At 39.0% G+C, this 15,067-nt stretch overlaps 1 protein-coding gene across 3 annotated transcripts in view; it reads right to left on the bottom strand.

Moving 5' to 3' along the window:
* Positions 1–10,395, bottom strand: part of LOC122556574 (long-chain-fatty-acid--CoA ligase 6-like) — a 189,921-nt gene extending 179,526 nt beyond the window's left edge. The window contains exon 1 of one of the 3 annotated variants that reach the window (XM_043703393.1): positions 10,298–10,395. In XM_043703393.1, the coding sequence (XP_043559328.1) occupies positions 10,298–10,343 (46 nt within the window). In that variant the 5' untranslated portion in view covers positions 10,344–10,395. The remainder of the gene's footprint in view (positions 1–10,297) is intronic. The other 2 variants (XM_043703392.1, XM_043703394.1) reach the window with 2 other exon arrangements.
* Between the last annotated feature and the right edge of the window lie 4,672 nt (positions 10,396–15,067).

Below are 15,067 nucleotides of genomic sequence, written 5' to 3'. Positions count from 1 at the left end.
TACCGCTTCTTAACCCAAAACTATCACCTCTCATTCTTGATTGCCCCACAAGGGGAAAACATCCACTCAAATTCTGTTCTGTCAATCCCCTTCGGTATCTGATATATCTCAATTAAATCTCTTATCTTCTAAATTCCAGACAGTATAGGCCTAAACTGCTCCATTATCTTCATAAGACAAACCCCTCACCTCTGGAGTCAGTCCAGTGAACATTATCTGAACTGTTTCCAGTGGAATGGCATCCTCCAAGTAAGGGGACCAAAATGTACGCAATTCTTTGGATACAGTCTTAGTGCCTTGATAGAAGTAAAAGTTGCCATAGTCCTACCAGACCATATAGTGTTGCACTCAGTAGATAAGAGACAACCTTGCAGTTTAACCTGAGGGTCACCACATCTCAGGTAAGGGGAGAGATTGAGGACAGTCCTACATGGTAACCTCAGCCGACGTGGGAATTGAACTCACTTTTGGTATTACTCTGCAATTCAAGCTAGCCATCCAGCCAGCTGAGCTAACCAATCCTAAGACATGAATAAGTGGAGGAAAAGTGAGTAAGGGCAAAAAAAGCTTGGGTATCATAAAAGAGAAGCAAAAAGAAAAAAAAAGGTTTTAAAAACACAAATAGGAAAAATGAGATAGTTAAAAAACAAACACAGCATCTGATAAGTAAGTAAAAAGGTCTTCTTGTGAAGATGGATACATGGCTGAGGTATTGAATGAGCACGTTTAATCTTTAGAAAGCAACTTTACAAATGAGGATTCTGTCAGGATTATGTAGCTGTAAGGTAGGGGGCAGCAGCAACATTGAATGGAATAAAAACTGGTAAAATGATCATCTAATTGGAAAGGTTAGCAGTGCTCAACATAGACAGTACATTCACTCGAAATACTTCCCTCGGTTACTGAGACAAGAGTAAAAATTGTGGCAAATCTGGCCATAATCTTCCTTGGCTATGGTTCTGGAAGACTGCAAATGTTACACCATGTTTCAAGAAAGGAAGAGGAATAAAGAGGGGCAATTGTAGACCACTTGGCCTAGTGTGGGTGTTAGAGAAATCTTTAGGAGGTAATTATCTAAAACAAAATCAATTGCCATTCAGAAAAGTATGGGTTAATAAGTGGAAGTCAGCACAGATGTGTTCAGGGCAAATCTGGTTGACTGACGTGATAAGAGTTCTTTGATGAAGTAACTGGTGGGTGTTATGTGGTCAATGTCATTCATACAGAATTTCCCCAAAATATTCAGCAAAGCACCAAACAGGTTAAAAAGTTGCAACAATGGATATGACAACAGCTAAGGATGACAACAATGGATATGACAACAGAATTGTAGCAAATAGTTCATTCTTAGGCGAGAAGCAAGTATGTACTGCTGTCCCCTGGGGTCAGTATAATAGGATCCCTGCTTTTTGGATATGTATTCATAACCTACGACCAGGTATATTAGGACATAATTCCGAAGTTTTCAGATTACAAAACTCAGGAGTGCTGCAAACAATGACAATAGAAACGGACTTCAGGAGGTAGTAGACAAAGATGATTTGGCAGACATATGGTTGCTGAAATATGATGGAAAACAGTAAATATGCAATTTTCAATAAGACATTCTGGAAGCCTGAAACAAATTGAGTTGACAGAAATGCTCAGTGGGTCAGGCAGTTTACGTGAAAAAAAACTCAGGAGTGCTGCAAACAATGACAATAGAAACAGACTTCAGAAGGTAGTAGACAAAGATGATTTGGCAGACATATGGTTGCTGAAATATGATGCAAAATAGTAAATATGCAATTTTCAATAAGACATTCTGGAAGCCTGAAACAAATTGAGTTGACAGAAATGCTCAGTGGGTCAGGCAGTTTACGTGAAAACAACAATAATTTATTGTTAGGTCAATGGCTTTTCATTTGTTAATCTCAATGAGGAGTTTGAAAACCTCAACTGATTGAGAAGCTAGGTGTGTCCCTTGAGTGTATGGGGGTTTAAATGGACTAGCATGGGAAGCCAAAGACAGAGAGGCCAGAGTGGGGGTGCTGTTAGAGAACTGAACAATAGGTGGCAGGAAGCTTAAGTCATGCTTGAGGACTGAACAGATGGGTTGTTTCCCCTGGACCATTGGAGGCTGAGGGGTGACTTTACAGACATTTTAAAAATCATGAGGGGCATGGATAGGATAAATAGACAAAGTCTTTTCCCTTGGGTGGGGGAGTCCAGAACTAGAGGGCATAGGTTTAGGGTGAGAGGGGAAAGATGTGAAAGGGACCTAAGGGGCAACTTTTTCCACAGAGGGTGGTGCGTGGATGGAATGAGCTGCTAGAGGAAGTGATGGAGGCTGGTACAATTGCAACATTTAAAAGGCATCTGGGTGGGTATATGAATAGGAAGGGTTTAAGAGGGATATGGGCCAAGTGCTGGCAAATGGGACTAGATTAGTTTGGGATATCTGGCTGGCACGGACGAATTGGACAGACTGGTCTGTTTCTGTGCTGTAGATCTCTGACTCTATTGAATGCAGGAATGGATGAAGTGGAAGTGGGAATGAGGAGGAGTGTACGAAAAATGACTCTGGGATGATGGGAGACAGGTGAGAGCTAAAATATGGGGAAATAGAACAATGAAGAGGAATCTTCAGTTGAGGAAACAGGAAAATGTATTCAAAACACTGGTTTAGTGGATGGCATTGCCAGAATATATGCATCAAAAGGTGGATAAATGGAGAATGGATGGAATAGAATCTTCACAGAAATCAGAGTGGAAGGAAATGTGGTCAAGGTAGCTGGGTGAATCAGTCAGCTTACTGGAAAGCTTGATCAATAGTTCTCCTGAGAATTGGGAACAGAATTTTGACAGGGCAAGGGAATAGTCAGAGATGGAAAAATGTGGGGATGGTGGAAATTGAAAGCATTGTTAAAGAAGTTTTCCAGTTCAAAGAAAAAGCAGGAAATGACACCAATAGAGTCATCCATGGACCAGAAGAGAAGTAAAAGTGCATGAGATCAAATCAGATTTGATAATGAATGCTCCACATATTACCTAAAAATGGAGGCAGAGATAGGGTCCATATGGGTTTCCACAGTACTACTTTATATTTCGAAGGAGTGAGTAGAATTGAGGAATAATTGTTCAGTGAAAAATTAGGTATGACCAGGCAGATGAAGATAATAGTGCATGTGTCATGATCACAGGTCAGACCCCTGAGGTTCCATGGACAATTTTGACTCTAAACAGGTGCTTAAAAAGGCATGCTGATACACCCTTATATAAATTAAAGTGGCTATCTAGAGAGAGAGATAAAGAAGAATCATAGAATGTCACACCTACAGATATGAAGGGAACGTCAACAAACAACGGCCCTTCAGAAAAGAAAGAGAAAAACAACGTGTAAGGGGTTGCTGCAGGAAGGATATGACTGACAGGACTTCCTCTGTGGGCCAGACAATGTCTGATTGGGAGAGTCCCTTCAAGCCTGTACACCAGCTGCTCTCTCCATGTAGTGGAGAGTCTACTGTCACCAGTGAAATGCCAACAGCAGTGATTAAAAATTAGCTCTTAAGTTGACCACATAAAAAAGTGACACATTTGATCCCAAAGCAGGAAAATGTTCCTGCAGCTACCTTGCCACTGGAAAACTGTCATTTAGGAGGGTGACAGGTTCTCTAGCCAGGCCTTCCCTCAGTATTTTAGCAAAACCCTTTGCTTCCCAGTTGAACTCCATGGCATTGACAATAGTCCAACCTCAAGAGTTAGAAGGGGTAACTTTATAATCATTCCTTCCAGTGGGAACAGATACCTACCATTATAGATCTTGGAAAATCATGTGACTTCCAAACTGCAGTCAGAACTGAAGCAAACTAAAGAACTAACCATTAAACACCATTTTGCCTCCCTAGTGTAGATTTTAAAGGCTCTGTTCAATGTCTCATCCTTACCTGCATTCACAAAGACGAAAGGTCATCACTTGGAGAATTATTATTTCAAGCTTCTCAAGTATTGATGGGTCAATATGTAAGATCACAAATGATAGGATGTGAAGTTGCAATTGACTTTCTGTTGATAATCTGATCTCAGCTGTGCTGTGCTGAATAGTTGTCTAGTAGAGGAGAGGCAAAATCAATATAAATTTCAAGACAAACTTTAAAAATCCACTACACTGCTGACTGAAACTGTTTGTTACAATCTCCTTAGAGCCATTAATAATTTTAAAAATTTGAAATTCCAATTTTTAGCTGAGGCCTGAAAAAAGATGACTCAAAATTTCATGTTTTAAAAGAATATTGCAAATACAAAACACAATTAACATTTTGTAGACTTTAAAACTACCATACAGCCTGCCACTTTCCACCTTTAATAACTAAAACAACAGCTCAATTATGTTATGTTAGTCAGTTTTTCAAGTAGATGCACAATCTCTTAGAACCATTTCAAAGTGCTTTGCAGATCCCAAGTATTTCAGTCTTTTCCTTTCCCAACACTATCTTCTACTGTAAGCATATTCCCTGGGAATCATCCAGTCTTCAGTTGGCAAACCCTTCAGCTATGTTCTACATTCTCAAACTGGGCTTGCAAACCAACCTGAAGCCTCAACCTGCATTCTGCATGATGAATGATAAGAAACGGCACTTTCTCTGCTTAAGGTACAGGACTGGCCATCATCCATCTTGTTTCCCCTACTTCTGGTTAACAGTAGCTCACTGAAAAACAAAGCTGCAACAGCTCCTCTGCCTGTGACATCTCATAGGGAACCCTGTAATCTCTAAAATGGCTTCTTCCACTTATGGGAACAGGAAACATACAAGGCCTACATCAGAGTAAGAATATTGGCTAGCACTCATTGTTTAAGATAAATAGCTGTGGCACAATTATTCATGACTTGAACAGAATTTTCTGGGTATTAAAAGAACCTGGGTTCAACTCATTGTGGACTTAGAAACACTTGCTACTTTCTATAGATAAAAACATTTGGCATTGAAAATTTCACTTACAGAAGATGTTGGCTGGCCATCATTTATTGCTTGTCCTAATTGTCCTGGAGGTGGTGCAAAGCTGCCTTCTTCAAATCACTGCTCTCCATGCCTTGTAGATAAATCCACACTCAACAGGAGGGGGGAATTCCAGGATTTTGACCCACAACAGTAAAGGAACAGCAATATACTTCTTAGTCAGGATGGTGAGTTGATTGGCGGAGAGCTTGAAGGTGGTGGCATTCCCACGTATCTGCTGTCCTTGTCCTTCTAGAAGGAAGTGGTCATGGGTTTAGAAGGGCTGTCTAAGGAGACTTGGTGAATTGATGCAGTGCATCATGTAGATGGTACGCCCTGTGCTATTGAGTGTTAGTTGTGCAGGGACTGGATGCAATGGGCTGCTTTGCTGGATCATGTCAAGTTTCTTGAGTGTTGTTGGAGTTGCATACATCCAGGTAAGAGGGCAGTAATCCATCACACTACTGACTGATGCCTTTTAGATTGTGGACAGACTTTGGGGAGTCAGGATGTGAGTTGCTTGCAACACATTCCTAACTTCTAATTGTTCTTATTGCTACTTTACTAATGTTGCCAGTACAGTACATTTTAGTTTCTAGATTTTGATAGTGAGACATTCAGTTATAAAAATGCCATTGAACATCTCTTAAATGGAGACAGTCATTACCTGTAATTTGCTTGGCAGGAAATGTTACTTACCACTCATCAGCCTAAACATGGATATAGTTCCAGTGCAGCAAGACTTGACTGTTTGAGCACCAAAGTAATCACAAATGGTGCGGTCATCGTCGAACAACTCCCCTTCTGACCTTATGATGGAGGGAAGATTTTGACAAAGCAGCTGAAGATGGTTGAGCCTAGGACAGTACTCTGAGATACTCCTGCAAAGATATCCTGGGGCGGAAATGACTGACCTCCTAACAATAACGATGATCTCTCTATGTGCTAGATTACACTCCAACTCATGGAGAGAATTTTCTTCCAGCTTCCATTAGCTCCAGTTTTACGAGGGGTCCTTCCAACACCATCATTTTACTCTTTTGATTTGACAATTAAAAACACCAGTTAGATCTTAACATAAGTCACTCTAGGTTATTGCCCCTTTTCTTTAAGAATATGCTTGAAGATTGGCGAATTTGCTGCTTTCAGGTTGAACTTCTAATTTGGATGGACAGTGAGAGCACCCACTCAGGGTTATGCTTCTTCAGCATCTCATTTATTTGTCCTCATCTACAGATAAAATAGTTGTTATAACAAAGTTGGTCAGCAGCTCATCACATGACCTTCTCCCACCAACTGCCTAGATTTCCCCCAAATATAGTCAGGGATGGAGGATTGCAGTTGTCTGGCATATATTGTTGTAATGTCTGGGTACGTTCCTTTCATACCCTGAGCCTAATTGATTACACTTATGTTTTTGCCACCCAGCTGCACATCCAGGTGACTGTCAGGATGCTTTGCTAATGGGGTAAGAGATGGTCCCCATTCATACACCTTCAAAAATAATTGTTACTGGTGATGCTTTGCAAAGTTGCTCTCCACTTCAATGGCTTCCAAATGTTGATGGCACAATGAGCAAATGTTCAGCCAACATTTGTTTGAGTCTGTGATTTCAAATTACAAGAACATGGCTTCATTGGTTTACAAACCAGTAAATTTATATAGTGTCATTCTTCATAAAGTATGGCTTCATAACAAGGTAAAGATAAAAGCTAACAATACACTGAATATACATTGACCACAGGAACAGTTATTCGAGGAGTGAGTTCACCACCAACTGCTCTCGAGCAATGACAGAGAGGCCACTGCTGCTGGGATTACCTGAAACACTTGCTTCTCAGAACCAACTTGTTATAATCTCATGGAAATAATAGGAAGTAAGCAAACAGGATTGAAAACTGTGGAATTGAAAGGAGAGGAGATGACAAATGGAAACAGTCTAAATGGGTGGTGGAGAATTGAAAATTCAATTCTGGAGTTCTCATGCAGATTTTTTTAACTTTCACACTATTTCCCTATAATAGTAATAAACAACATTTACTACACCACCACATTATGCAAACATGTGATTTGTACATAACCTAGAGAAATGATGATCGGTCTTTCCTTGTTCCATACAATTTCACACTCCCGTAAAGTGACTTGGATGTATCGATAAGGGAATTTACATTTAATCTATTAAATGAGAAGAAATATTTTCATGCAGAGAGTTGTCACTCTCTGGATCTCTCGTCCCCAGAGATCTGTGGAAGCAGATTAATTTTTTTTTTCAAAAAGCACAGTTGGATAGATTCGTGACTAACAAAGAAATCAAAAGTGTGTATGTGGAGTACAGGCCACAATCTGATCAACTATAAAACTTATTGAATGATGGAACAGGTTTTAGGAGCCAAATGGCCAACTTCTGCTCCATACGTACTGCTCAATCTCCATTTTAGTTATACTCATGAGTATTAGTAGGACTTAGTGCTTTGGCAGATATCATCATGAAGTCAGTGGAATAGATTTTGTAACTGCTTATTTGTCTCTGTGTTGACCCTGGGGTATTTGGAGGTCAGTGTCACTTCAGCAATTCAGGGATAGGTGGCTGGGTGGACATGATCTGCATCAGGAGGAGGAACATTCTTGTTCCGGCCTCAAATGCCTGTAGCATTGGTTATTCCCAAGACCAGTGAGGGATGTTTTTATTTTAAAGATTAAAATTTTCCAGGTAGCATTAGATAATCAATTACCTTGTAATCAATTACAATCTCAAGGGGTTGGAAATCAAAATAACTTCTTGGCTAAACCGCAGCAGGGGCATATGTCAAAATAGATCAGCATTGCTATGACATTAATGACAGGGATAGGACATTATCCTGATATTAACACATCATTTGAAAATGTCCACTTTTGTTATTCAACATCACCCATCATCTCAGGTAATCTCAAAACATGTAGGCGTCTGTTGGGTGTTGGCAGGTTTGGAGAGGCGAAGAGTGTTTGTTGTGCGTGTGTTTTGGGGAGGGGGGGGGCAAATGAGGGGAGCAGTCTGAAAGCAAAAGAATCACAGTTGCTAGTGGAAAAAGAGCCTCTGCACAATTTTCAACCTGTGTTAGTCTAGGTAAAATAAAAACTGCACTATTCTCAAACAAACAGAGGCAATTACAAGATTCAAAATGGAGCACAAAACAGAACAGATGTAAAGTAAGGGGGGGGGGGGGAGGGAAGCTCAAGTCTTTCTGTCAGAAAGATCTCATAGGCTATTCATTTTAATGGTTTGACTAAATACAAGAATCTTGTATTATTAATGGCGATTTTCTTTGGTGCTGTTTCACAAGTATGAACAACTCATGCAGCAATTACATAAGCTGTGACAAATAATAGCCTTTTCAATGAGTGAATGAATCTTTGTGATGTGTTACCAATTGCATGGGATTCTGTTTATTAAAAGGTGAAAGGGGAGGTAGAAAACCAATACAGGATAACATTTACTGGATTAGAGGTGGAATGGTGGCTCAGTGGTTAGCACTGCTACCTCACTGCACCAGGTACACGAGTTTGATCACAGCCTTGGGCAATTGTCTTCTGTGTGGAGTTTGGGCATTCTCCTGGTGTCTGCATGAGCTTCCTCCAGGTGCTCTGGTTTCCTCCCACAGTCCAAAGATGTGCAAGTTAGGTGAATTGGCCATAGCGTAAGGTGCATTAGTAAGAGGGAGATGTGTCAGAGTGGGTGACTCTTTGAAGGGTCAGTGTGGACTTGTTGGGCCAAATGGCCTGTTTCCACACTGTAGGGAATCTAATCCCTTTCAATGACAAGTAAAGATAGCCTTCCTAGACATTATTAACCAAATCCCATACATTTTAATATCACAGTTAATGGAGATATAAAGGGTAAGTGGGCGATAGGAAAGAATAGTAAAGACTTACTTTACAAGGTCAATTCATTCTTGTATCAAACTACTTTAGAAAGTCTACATGTATTCCAAGTGTCCCCACTCTACTGCACAAAACATGGACACTCTGGTATGGACCAAATGGCAACTTTCTATGCCAACATGAAACTAGATTAAAGATATCAATGAGTACATCTTCACAGCAATGAGAGCAAACTGTCTATGTTATACTGAACACATTATTAATGTACTTAGTTTTTGCACATCATGCATGTACATCATTGATCTTCCACGGTCACTTAAACGTCAGATGCCAGAACAGAGTTGGTGAGGTAGTCAGTTTTTAAAATAAAAATGTAAAAATTAGAGAGGTTGGAAAGTTCACCTAAGCTTACTCCATCTTCCATTTTACTAACATGTATTATCGCTTCCTTTTCAAAGGCCTTGATTTTTTTCCTGCATTCTGGTGTATACCCTCTGCTATATTCCCCACCAGACCCAACTACAGTGGCTTCCACTTGATACAACACCTATGCACAATTCCAGCACAAGTTACTGTTTAATGATTAGCATCAGTGATTGGCTAGATTCTTCACTCAGCTAAAGGAGTTTAGAGATTAATTTTAAAGATCAAAGACCTCCCTTACCAAGATCAGTGAGTGCCACACAAATCGGGAATCAAATCCAAAAATATCTTGGACTTGTATAGCTCACTGTTGAAAACCAGGTACAATTTAAGGCAATTGGTGAGTTCCTTTCAAAGGTTAAGCTTATTATTTTCAATAAGTCAACTCTCAATGCAGCATACATAGAGCTGATAATGCTTGAACAAAGACACAACATACAATACTTAAATATAGCACCATTTTAATAAAATCCATACTGAAAAATTATTAATTCTCCATCTCAGACAACAGAATTTGCACAGTATTCTTTCAAAAGAAAAAATAATTCTTATATATACTGAAGGCAGTACGTAAAAGCATTGGAACATATGGATATATAGAAATATATTTAGCAGTCAAAAGTAAAAGCAAGCAAAATACACTATTGCTCATTTATAGTTAAATTCATTAAACTAATATAGATGCATGGTAAATTAGAAATGATTGCAGTACCAAGCCAAAAGAAACTCTTAATATTCAGAGCAGAATGGTCATGCAGCTTTAAAATCAAATTTGGAATCACAACCACTTATATTTAGCACTTTAACTGTATATGGATTTTGCTAATTTAAATGCCTATTACGCAAAAAAAGTCTTCATTGCAATTCGTAGACTCATTTGATAATATGTGCTCAATGTGAACATAACGTTCATTCAGAATAAAATAGCAGTTTCCAGATCGTAATCTTTAGCTCACCACAGTGACACCTGCCTAGGATGAGTAATAAAAAACTACTCCATAAATGAACACAGGGATATAAAATGAAAGAATCATACTCACTGAGCAGTAACCAGATACAACCACAGACAAACAGAACGGTATCCATCTTTCAAAGAGTTGGTTGCTGCATGCAATTCAATGCACAGTACTGCAGCACACACTGCAGCATGCTGCTGGATTTATGGGAATGAGTCATCGTCATCATCCTGTTGAGTTAATGAACTCCCCATGGTTAAAGCAGCACGTCTCATTGTCAAAGACACAATCAACGTTAAAACGATACATTCTTGCCAACCTCAAACAACAATTCATTCTCATTCCAAAGTACAACGTTTCAAAATGAATTAAACAGCTTTAGTGAAAGCCCGAAGGTTTGTGTATAGCTCTCCTCTCCTGAGGGGAAATGTACGCGGCGGTACAGTTTAAAATACACTGGGGGTGGGAAGGGGAATACTGTACAGTATTCAATCCGTCCTCGCTCGAGTGTTTGACCAGAATGTTAAATTACAGGCAACGAGGGAACCCTTGAGTGAGGGAACAGCGGCAACTTCATAGGCAAAAAGAGGTCCAGAAAGTTTAATTTTATTCTTAAAGTTTCCTTGTGAGTCAGCGAGAAAAGCAGGACTGCTTCACTCGGTCAACAGTCAAAGTAAAGGAGGTTCTCGGTCCGCACTTATTAATGCCCAAATCGCATAGCAACTTCAAATGATGGCAAATGCAATCAATCAGAGGAATCTGGAAGATTATATCAGACGCATCTCGCACTCCTATTATTGACGGTCACTTTTGAAGGATGTAAAGTTACTCAAAAGGACTGATCATTGCCAAATAACCTACCTGGCGCTGAAAACTGGTATTTACATGAGTAAAGCTTCATTGGTTCAATTTTAAGTGTTTTGTAGATTTTTTAAAAGTAAATTTTGCTGGCTTTTTCCGTCAATTTCTTATCCCTAAAACCGTCCTTTCATCCCCTCTATTTTAATCTCCATGCCACGTTTGATATTAAGTTCACTTTGTACTGAATACTTGCATCAGACAATATAGCTGGTTTCACACATTTTCAATTTGATTAAGGATTGTTGCTTGTCCTGCCCAGGGAGGAACGATGACCTATTTGCAGCAATCTCCAGTATAGTCACTGCCTCCTTAACAGTGCAATACCAGATAATGTTTGCACTTAAATAATATATAGCACTTATTTGATTAAAACATTATCTTGATTACCCGAGTTAGCTTCCTTAAAATTGTGATGACTTTAAGAATATGCTTGTTTTAAATTTGGTGATGACAGCACAATGAAGCCACTAAAGAGAGTTGTAATTTCATCTAAAATAGCTGCAATAGGCCATTTATGGGAATTAATTCTGTTCTTCCTCCTATTAGAAGGATGTTGTGAAACTTGAAAGGATTCAGGAAAAACCGGCAAGGATGTTGTCAGGGTTGGAGGGTTTGAACTATAGGGAGCGGCTGAAAAGGCTGGGGTTGTTTTAGCAATCCTTGTTCTAGGAACCACATCTTTGGTGACTTTATCTTAGACATTTATATAAGTTGTAAAACATTGAGGCCACCAATACTGATCCCCGTGCCACACTACTTGTTACAACTTTTCAACCAGCATTTGACCAATTTATGCCAGCTGTTTCCTGTTAGGTAGCTCACGTTCTATCAATGCCAGTACACTCCATCCGAAACCATTAACTTTTATTTTCTGCAATTGTCTTTGATGTGGCATCTTATCGCATACCTTCTGAGGACCTAAGAACAGTACATTTACCAGCTCACCATTATCAACAACATAGTATTCAACAAAAAACTCCAATAAATAATTTAAATGTAAAAATTATTTCCCTTTCATAAAAACATGTTGACTCCACTTAAGATACTTTATTCCCAAGTGTCCTGTTATAATATCTTGAATAAGAGCTTTAAACATGTTCCCTAAAGCCGCTGTTAAGCTCACTGGTCTGTGGTTTCCCTTTTTCATCTCCCTCTGTCACAGTTGCTATTTTCTAATGTAAAAGATCCTTTCCTGTATCTGGAGAATTCTGAAATATTTTCCCATAAACAACCTAAAGAGAAAAGCAGTATAAAAAAATAGCAATAATTGGAACTTAATGCACTGGTCATACTGGAGCTCCATTTTGAGGTATAAAGAGTCAGATCAATATATTTCTCTCACTTATTTTTTAATTGTTTTTCATTGTGGAAACATTCTAACTATCCCATTAGATACTTCTTTTAAAACTCTATAATGATGTCGACTGATGTTGCCAGCCTGCAGCTTCAACAATTTCCTGAGTACCCATTTCTCTTTTGATTGTGATTTTCTCTAGTTTCTTCCTCCATTTCATTTCCTTATTTACAGCTATTTCTGGATGTTACCTGCATGCTGCATCGTGACAAAAATATATACCTGTTCAATTCATCTGCAATCTCCTTAGTTTTCAATATTAATTACAGGACTAATGTTCGCTTTATTAATTTCTTTCCTTTTTAAATATATGGCCCTTATAAAGTTTAAAATAGCAGCCTTGGACCCACTCTTCTCTCCTTTAAACTGAATGTAAAATTCAGCTTTGTTAGGATGGCTGCTACTTAGGGGAACCTTTACGATAAGGTCATTCATCTTGTCTCACATTATACCAGGTTCTCTGATTGGCTCTGGGACATTCTGTTCAAAGAATCTCTCACCTCATTTAGGATACTTTTTCACATCTGTTTTTGTTTCAGTTTATATGTAGGTTAAAACCCCCCATAATTATCACTCCATCTTTCTGGCAAGCTCCCATTATGTCTTCCTTTCCACTCCATTCTATTGTATAATTAATATTAACGTGTCTATACAGAATGCCCATAAGTCTACTTCTTTTGCGACAACTCTATCTAAACTGCTTCTAAATCCTAGTTTCCTGAACTTTCTTCTCTATTGTGCTGATACTATCATTAGTTAACAGAGCCAATCAACTTTTTCTAGCATCTGTCCTCTCTAAATGTCATACACTCTTCAATATTCAGATCCCAATCTGTGCCCAGCTTCAGCCATGTCTCTACAATAGCTATAGGATTTTACTTAACAGTTTTTCTTACATAAACGTTTTAAAATATTTGTATATCTATTTTAAATGAGCACAAAACAGTAGAAAACTGAATAATTCATCATTAACTGCTCTTACAATGGTCAAGACGGTCAGTCTGCTCAGTAAAAAAATGCTGGTGCCTACTTCTGTGCTATTCCTAACCATCATTACTAAAGTGAAAATTTCTGAATAACCACATAAATGGATTTTTAAAAATATTGATATTTCAGCAATTCACTAATATTACAGTTTTGCTATTGTAATGCATTTAGCTTATCAGGATAGCAAAAAGATTAAGATTGATTGCATATTGGCTCAATAAAATTTATTCTTAAATGTATTTCTACTCCCTGTCAGCCTAAGTGCAGATCAATTTAAAAGTTTTCACAAATGCCCTTATGGTGATCAATAAATTTTGAAGTAGAATTGAGCCCATTTATCAGGTAACCTGGAACTATAGAAATGCACACGTTGCCAAAAGTGAATCTCCTTCACATGTTCACAAGATGTAAAAATATTTGAGAATAAAATGTTTCTGACAGAATTTTTAAAATTAGATTCACTACAGTGTGGAACCAGGCCCTTCAGCTCAACAGGTCCACACTGACCCTCCAAAGAGCAACCCACCCAGACCCAATCCCCTACATTCACCCCTGACTAATGCACCTAACATTATGGTCAATTTAGCTTGGCCAATTCACCTAATCTACACATCTTTGGACTGTGGGAGGAAACCAGAACACCCATACAGACATAGGGAGAATATGCAAACTCCATACAGACAGTTGCCCGAGGCAAGAATTGAACCTGGGTCCCTGGTACTGTGAGGCAGCAGTGCTAACCACTGAGCCAGCATAACAGTGCAGGAGACAATTCTCTTCAGGAGTTGAAGTGCAGAAAAAGATCACATCCCTTAAACTGCAAGATACAGCCAAATTGTTACTATTTTATGGAGACTATTTTTAAAATAAACTATTGCAAAAATACATCAAACAGAGGTGGCAGCAAGGGAATGCAACTCATTAAGGATCTATTGTATGCTGCCATAGAAAGCCTAGAATGTGAGGTTTTCGATGATTTCCCACACGGTGAATTCTCAGTGGTGCATTCTGCAGCTGCAGTATTGGACTTGGCAAAAGGCCAGGAGCTTTTCTGCAGGACAAAGAGACAAAATAAAGAAGCTAAAATACTCCAGGGCCCCCCAACCCATGTGAAAAACTCCATGGCCACAGGCTGAGTGTCTAATTGTCAAGTTTGCATTCTCAACTGAAGAATTGTGTGTGGTACCAGAAGAGCTTTTATACAGGAGAAATGAAGTGTTGCATTCGAGAAGAAATATCTAATGGTCTTAAATATTAGATCAGTTCCTCAGTAAAAGCATTTCCGACACTGTTAGTTAACTTCTCAGAAATAATGTATCATTGTTGGGTTTGGAAAAGGAATCATTGTTAAAGGAATTAAAACCTAATTCTGAGCCCTTGTCAGTATCTGTAGATCAAATGTCCCCACTGGGGAAAAGGGACAGAAATACATATGAATGGCGCTGTTAACAACTCCATCCAGAGAAACTCATCAGACCTGGCAGCAATTGTAAACAGGGTTGAAAAGTATGGCACTAGAAAAGCACAGCATGTCAGGCAGCATCCGAGGAGCAGGAGAATCGACATTTCAGGCATAAGCCTTTCATCAGGAATGTGTTGGGGGGAGGAGGGGTGGAAGGGGGCTGAGAGATAAATAGAAGGGTGGGGATGGG

The sequence above is a fragment of the Chiloscyllium plagiosum genome, chromosome 14 (genome assembly GCF_004010195.1).
Source record: "Chiloscyllium plagiosum isolate BGI_BamShark_2017 chromosome 14, ASM401019v2, whole genome shotgun sequence".
In the NCBI taxonomy this organism is placed as follows: domain Eukaryota; kingdom Metazoa; phylum Chordata; class Chondrichthyes; order Orectolobiformes; family Hemiscylliidae; genus Chiloscyllium; species Chiloscyllium plagiosum.
This window is presented reverse-complemented; position numbering and strand designations above follow the sequence as displayed.